Source organism: Coregonus clupeaformis, chromosome 6 (genome assembly GCF_020615455.1).
Source record: "Coregonus clupeaformis isolate EN_2021a chromosome 6, ASM2061545v1, whole genome shotgun sequence".
NCBI classification, from domain to species: Eukaryota; Metazoa; Chordata; class Actinopteri; order Salmoniformes; family Salmonidae; genus Coregonus; species Coregonus clupeaformis.
The window spans coordinates 31,647,991-31,655,490 of NC_059197.1; the positions used below are offsets into that span (position 1 = coordinate 31,647,991).

Here is a 7,500-nt window from a genome sequence, read left to right on the forward strand (position 1 = left end):
ATGTCTTGGATCCATGTCTCTAATGTCTTGGATCCATGTCTCTAATGTCTTGGATCCATGTCTCTATTGTCCTGGATCCATGTCTCTAATGTCTTGGATCCATGTCTCTATTGTCCTGGATCCATGTCTCTATTGTCTTGGATCCATGTCTCTAATGTCTTGGATCCATGTCTCTAATGTCTTGGATCCATGTCTCTATTGTCTTGGATCCTAAAATAATACTAGGCTAAAGAATGTGAATAACATCGCTCCCTCTTTGTCTGTCTATCTGTCTGTCTGTCCGTCTCCCCCTAGCTGGCATTCAGCACCACAGAGATGGCCCTGGCACTGAACCGCTACCTGTGTTCCGCTGTGCTGCCCCTCATCACCAAGTGTGCCCCCCTGTTCGCGGGCACCGACCACCGCGCCATCATGATTGACTCCATGTTGCACACCATCTATAGGCTGTCCCGCGGTCGAGCCCTCACCAAGGCTCAGAGAGACGTTATCGAGGAGTGCCTCATGTCCCTCGTCAAGTATGCCACAACCACAACCCTCTGGCACATCAGTGGATTAAACGTTCACTTTACTAATAATATACTATACTACATTTTACTTTGACCTCTGCCCTCTCAGGTACCTTCGACCTTCCATGCTGCAGCATCTGCTGAGGAAGCTGGTGTTTGACGTGCCAATCCTCAACGAGTTTGCTAAGATGCCTCTGAAGCTCCTGACCAATCACTATGAGCGTTGTTGGAAGTACTACTGCCTGCCTAACGGTTGGGCCAACTTTGGGGTGTCGTCAGAGGAGGAGCTGCATCTGTCACGCAAACTCTTCTGGGGAATCTTTGAGTCTCTGGCACACAAGGTCACAACAATAAACACTACTATATATATCACACAAGGCCACAATAATAAACACTACTATATATATCACACAAGGCCACAATAATATACACTACTATATATATCACACAAGGCCACAATAATATACACTACTATATATATCACACAAGGTCACACCAATATACACTACTATATATATCACACAGAGGCCACAATAATATACACTACTATATATATCACACAAGGCCACAATAATATACACTACTATATATATCACACAAGGTCACACCAATAAACACTACTATATATATCACACAAGGCCACAATAATATACACTACTATATATATCACACAAGGCCACAATAATATACACTACTATATATATCACACAAGGTCACACCAATAAACACTACTATATATATCACACAAGGCCACAATAATATACACTACTATATATATCACACAAGGTCACACCAATATACACTACTATATATATCACACAAGGCCACAATAATATACACTACTATATATATCACACAAGGTCACACCAATAAACACTACTATATATATCACACAAGGCCACAATAATATACACTACTATATATATCACACAAGGCCACAATAATATACACTACTATATATATCACACAAGGCCACAATAATATACACTACTAAACAGTATACAGTATATCATTATAAACCCGGGTAGTTTGGGTCCTGGATGCTGATTGGCTCAAACAGCCTTTCAACCGTCTGTAGATCAGACAATATACAACGGCTTTGATGCAAAACTACTTGTTTACTGTTCTATTCATGTTGTATATAATATAATATAATATAATATAATATAATATAATATAATATAATATAATAGCAATAGGGAACCTCTGGGGTTTGTGGTATAGGGCCAATAATACCACTGCTAAGGGCTGTATCCAGGCACTCATCTTTGCGTCGTGCATAAGAATAGTGCTTAGGCTTGGTATATTTGGCCAACATAGTCCCCGTGTAGCTCAGTTGGTAGAGCATGGCGTTTGCAACACCAGGGTTGTGGGTTCGTTTCCCACGGGGGGACCAGTATGAAAAAGAAAAGTATGCACTCACTAACTGTAAGTCGCTCTGGATAAGAGCGTCTGCTAAATGACTAAAACGTAAATGATCTAAGTTCTTAGCAAGATTACATGTTTGATATGGATGTCAGTTATGTTATTGTATGCAGGGCATCGTGTGTTACTTAGTGAATTCTGTCTGCTAAAATGACTAAAATGTTTTTTTAAATGTAAAAACATAGCACACCCCCTCAGGCCTTACTACTCTGATACACAGAGATACATGTACACACTATAAAGCTCCACAATATTTACAGTTGAAGTCGGAAGTTTACATACACTTAGGTTGGAGTCATTAAAACTCGTTTTTCAACCACTCCACAAATGTCTTGTTAACAAACTATAGTTTTGGCAAGTCGGTTAGGACATCTACTTTGTGCATGACACAAGTAATTTTTCCAACAATTGTTTACAGACAGATTATTTCACTTATAATTCACTGTATCACAATTCCAGTGGGTCAGAAGTTTACATACACTAAGTTGACTGTGCCTTTAAACAGCTTGGAAAATTCCAGAAAATGATGTCATGACTTTAGAAGCTTCTGATAGGCTAATTGACATCATTTGAGGCGATTGGAGGTGTACCTGTGGATGTATTTCAAGGCCTACCTTCAAACTCAGTGCCTCTTTGCTTGATATCATGGGAAAATCAAAGGAAATCAGCCAAGACCTCAGAAAAAAATTTGTAGACCTCCACAAGTCTGGTTCATCCTTGGGAGCAATTTCCAAACGCCTGAAGGTACCACGTTCATCTGTACAAACAATAGTACGCAAGTATAAACACCATGGGACCACGCAGCCGTCATACCGCTCAGGAAGGAGACGCATTCTGTCTCCTAGAGATGAACGTACTTTGGTGCTGAAAGTGCAAATCAATCCCAGAACAACAGCAAAGGACCTTGTGAAGATGCTGGAGGAAACAGGTACAAAAGTATCTATATCCACAGTAAAACGTGTCCTATATCGACATAACCTGAAATGCCACTCAAAACCGCCATTAAAAAGCCAGACTACGGTTTGCAACTGCACATGGGGACAAAGATCGTACTTTTTGGAGAAATGTCCTCTGGTCTGATGAATTAAAAATATAACTGTTTGGCCATAATGACCATCGTTATGTTTGGAGGAAAAAGGGGGTAATTTTAAGTCGAAGAACTCCATCCCAAACGTGAAGAACAGGGGTGGCAGCATCATGCTATGGGGGTGCTTTGCTGCAGGAGGGTTTGGTGCACTTCACAAAATAGATGGCATCATGTGGAAGGAAAATTATGTGGATATATTGAAGCAACATCTCAAGACATCAGTCAGGAAGTTAAAGCTTGGTCGCAAATGGGTCTTCCAAATGGACAATGACCCCAAGCATACTTCCAAAGTTGTGGCAAAATGGCTTAAGAACAACAAAGTCAAGGTATTGGAGTGGCCATCACAAAGCCCTGACCTCAATCCTATAGAACATTTGTGGGCAGAACTGAAAAAGCGTGTGCGAGCAAGGAGGCCTACAAACCTGACTCAGTTACACCAGCTCTGTCAGGAGGAATGGGCCAAAATTCACCCAACTTATTGTGGGAAGCTTGTGGAAGGCTACCTGAAACGTTTGACCCAAGTTAAACAATTTAAAGGCAATGCTACCAAATACTAATTGAGTGTATGTAAACTTCTGACCCACTGGGAATGTGATGAAAGAAATAAAAGCAGAAATAAATCATTCTCTCTACTATTAATCTGACATTTCACATTCTTTAAACTAAAGTGATGATCCTAAAACAGGGAATTTTTACTAGGATTAAATGTCAGGAATTGTGAAAAACTGAGTTTAAATGTATTTGGCTAAGGTGTATGTAAACTTCCGACTTCAACTGTACATGTACACACTAAGGTTGAAGACTTTGTATTACCTGGCATTTCCTATGACTGAGACCATTTCTTCCCTCCACTTCTCCCTCCCCCTCCCCTTCTCCCTCCCCCTCCCCTTCTCTCCCTGCCCCTCCTCCTCCCCTTCTCCCCCTCCCCTTCTCCCTCCTCCCCTTCTCTCCCTCCCCCTCCCCTTCTCTCCCTGCCCCTCCTCCTCCCCCTCCCCTTCCCCTTCTCCCTCTCCCTCCCTTCCCCCTCCCCCTCCCTCCCCTTCCCCCCCCTCCCCTCCCCTTCTCCCTCCCCTTCCCCTTCCCTTCCCCTTCTCCCCCTCCTCCCCCTCCCCCTCTCCCTCCCCTTCTCCCTCTCCCTCCCCCCCCCTTCTCCCCTCCCCTTCTCCCCTCTCCCTCTCCCCTCCCCCTCCCCCCTCCCCTTCTCCCTCCCCCTCTCCCTCTCCCTCTCCATATCTTTCTTTCCCTCTCAATCTGTTCTAGAAATTCGATGCTGAGCTGTTTAAGATCGCCATGCCATGTATCTGTGCCATCGCTGGTGCCATCCCTCCGGACTATGTGGACGCCAGCTACTCCTCCAACACAGAGAAGAAGGCTTCGGTGGACGCTGAGGGAAACTTTGACCCTAAACCCGTGGAGACCACCAAGTGAGGATGGGATGGGGATCAATGGCAGTCTGTAGATTGGACAGAAGTTTTCCTGATCACGTGACCTGTCCAGGAGAAACTCCAGGCCCTAGTTTAAGTCTAGAGTTTTTCCTGATCAATTCACCTGGTGTGGAAAACCCTTGACACTATATTTACATAGTAGAGTGGTTAGCAGTGAGTCTCATGCAGCGATAAATCTCCACCTGTTTCATCCTTCTCAGCACCATTATCCCAGAGAAGCTGGATGCCTTCATCAACAAGTATGCAGAACACACTCACGACAAGTGGGCCTTCGAGAAGGTTAGTTACTCCTCACCGCTCCCTCTTCCTGCAGCTACGACACAATACACAATACCCTCTACTGATGGAGATGGAGACTTCAGGTAGCAAGAGGTTTTGAGTAATGATGATGCTCTATGTGTCTGCTCTCAGATCCAGAACAACTGGTCGTACGGAGAGGTGCTGGATGAAAACGCCAAGACCCACCCCATGCTGCGTCCGTACAAGACCTTCTCTGAGAAGGACAAGGAGATCTACCGGTGGCCCATCAAGGAGTCCGTCAAGGCCATGCTGGCCTGGGAGTGGACGGTGGAGAAGGCTCAAGCAGGCGAGGGAGAGAAGGTGGAGATGAAGACCACCACACGGAAGATCTCCCAGACTGCTCAGGCGACCTATGACCCCAGCCACGGCTACAGCCCTTCGCCTGTGGACATCACTGCCATGGCACTGTCCAGAGAGCTGCAGGTAAGGGAACAAACTGTAAAGACAACTCTAGTGGATGGAGGTGGCTTGGTCAACACACTACGATCAGCAATCTGCTGATGGGTTTTGGTGGAGGAAAGGGTATGGAAGATAGTTTACCATTGTTCACGTTTACCAGTGAGATATAGGTTGATTTACCTTGTGATCCTTTCTCTCTAGTCCATGGCTGAGCAGCTGGCTGAAAACTACCACAACACCTGGGGCAGGAAGAAGAAGATGGAGCTGATGGGGAAAGGTGAGATGGAGGGTCGGACAGCTGTCAGGGTTTTTAACGTTCTACATCTCTGCCCGTCTCGGTTTTATGATGTCATTCGTTTTTTGGAATCTTTAACCCATAATAATTCTATCCATAATGTCAGTCTGTTTACATAGGAGACTTTTGAAATAAGTCCCAAGGTTCTTCACGGCTGAAAAACTAGGGATAACAGCCATAGAAACAGAGTAAGTCTCACCGGATGATGATGTGTGTGTTGTCCAGGTGGCGGTGCCCATCCCCTGCTGGTACCCTACGACACCTTGACGGCTAAGGAGAAGGCCAGAGACAGAGAGAAAGCCCAGGACCTGCTCAAGTTCCTGCAGCTCAATGGATACGCCGTCACTAGGTACAATACTGTAGCACTCACTGCTCAGGTAGCCCCCTGTCCGTATTGTGTGAGAACAAATCAATATGGAAAACAATCATCTCATCTAGAATGATAAAATCACATTGTTATCTTCACAAAAGTATTATTATACTTAATCATTAGTTTTATACAACAATTAGATGCAAACCTCATAACTGGGAAGTGTTCACCCCCAGAGATACAGTTATGTTGTTCCACCGTCTTTAATGACATCACAACATAGTAACGAATTTAACATGATTGTTCTTTAAGTCCCCACCAACCATTTTCCAATTATTTTTAAATATTGTTTCATTATCCACTTTTGGATGTTGGAGTCTTGGCGGGAAGACTTCCTTTGTCTCGCAGGGAAATTCCCTCTCCCAATACTGCATGGCACGGAAAATAAAAGTTTCTGCAAGGAATTTACGACCGGTCATAAAACTGGCCCCCCCAGGAAAGGGAGGTGTTCAAACCTTTCGCCTAGCCGGAATCTTTGATCCTCAGCCCATGAGGGCAAGTCACGACCGCTGTATCTAGAGGTATAATCGTTAGAGAGATGTATCTAAGTGGTATAATTATCTCCTCTCTCCATCCCTCTCTCACCTCAGGGGCCTGAAGGATATGGAGCAGGACATATCCTCCATAGAGAAGAGGTTTGCCTATGGTTTCCTCCAGAAACTGCTGAAGTGGATGGACATTGCCCAGGAGTTCATCGCCCATCTGGGTACTGTTAGGGGGACTGGGGGGGCAGAGGGATGGGAGGATTGGGGGTAGAATGGGTTACTGACCCCCTTCATCTAGTGCATGTCATAAATGTAGCCCTCTGTAGCTCAGTTGGTAGAGCATGGCGTTTGCAAACGCCAGGGTTGTGGGTTCGATTCCCACGGAGGGGGCCCAGTATGAAAAATGTATGCACTCACTGACTGTAAGTCGCTCTGGATAAGAGCGTCTGCTATATGACTAAAATGTAAATGTAAAAATAAATACTGTCTATCGTACATCATACAGTAAGTGGAGCCACAGGAGTTTTTCCTGGTCAAATCTTGCGGTCATGATGTAAGCCCTGTGTGACTGAGGTCTCTCTCTCTCTCTCTCTCTCTCTCTCTCTCTCTCTCTCTCTCTCTCTCTCTCTCTCTCTCTCTCTCTCTCTCTCTCTCTCTCTCTCTCTCTCTCTCTCTCTCTCTCTCTCTCTCTCTCTCTCTCTCTCTCTCTCTCTCTCTGTGTCTCTCTGTGTCTCTCTGTGTCTCTCTCTCTCCCTACAGAGGCTGTGGTTAGCAGTGGCAGAGTGGAGAAGTCTCCACACGAACAGGAGATCAAGTTCTTTGCCAAAGTGAGATGAGGATTAATTAACCCAGCTGTTAACCCATTAGCCTAACTGTTAGCCCATTAGCCTTCGCTGTTAGACCGTTAGCTTAACCCATTAGTCTAGCAGTTAGCCCATTAGACCAGGGGTGTCAAACTCATTTTGCCCCGGGGGCCTCATTCGATCTTCAACGAGGTCCGGGGGGCCGCACTGAACATGTGTTATTTTCTCGCCATCAAAATGTGCAAAAGATAGTACTCTATCCATCGTTTTTGGAAACTGTTAACTTATTATTATCCTAGCTATTAGCCTAGCTGTTAGCCCATTAGATTATTAGCCAAACTGTTATCTTATTAGCCTAGTTGTTAGCCCATTAGCCTCACTGTTA

At 44.9% G+C, this 7,500-nt stretch overlaps 1 protein-coding gene across 6 annotated transcripts in view; it reads left to right on the forward strand.

Moving 5' to 3' along the window:
• ryr1b (ryanodine receptor 1b (skeletal)) overlaps positions 1–7,500 on the forward strand; it is a 215,757-nt gene that overhangs the window by 97,184 nt on the left and 111,073 nt on the right. For all 6 annotated transcript variants that reach the window (XM_045220046.1, XM_045220041.1, XM_045220050.1 and 3 more), the window contains exons 50-58: positions 295–515; positions 616–847; positions 4,279–4,442; positions 4,664–4,742; positions 4,875–5,186; positions 5,364–5,439; positions 5,683–5,806; positions 6,418–6,533; positions 7,072–7,139. In XM_045220046.1, the coding sequence (XP_045075981.1) occupies positions 295–515; positions 616–847; positions 4,279–4,442; positions 4,664–4,742; positions 4,875–5,186; positions 5,364–5,439; positions 5,683–5,806; positions 6,418–6,533; positions 7,072–7,139 (1,392 nt within the window). The remainder of the gene's footprint in view (positions 1–294; positions 516–615; positions 848–4,278; positions 4,443–4,663; positions 4,743–4,874; positions 5,187–5,363; positions 5,440–5,682; positions 5,807–6,417; positions 6,534–7,071; positions 7,140–7,500) is intronic.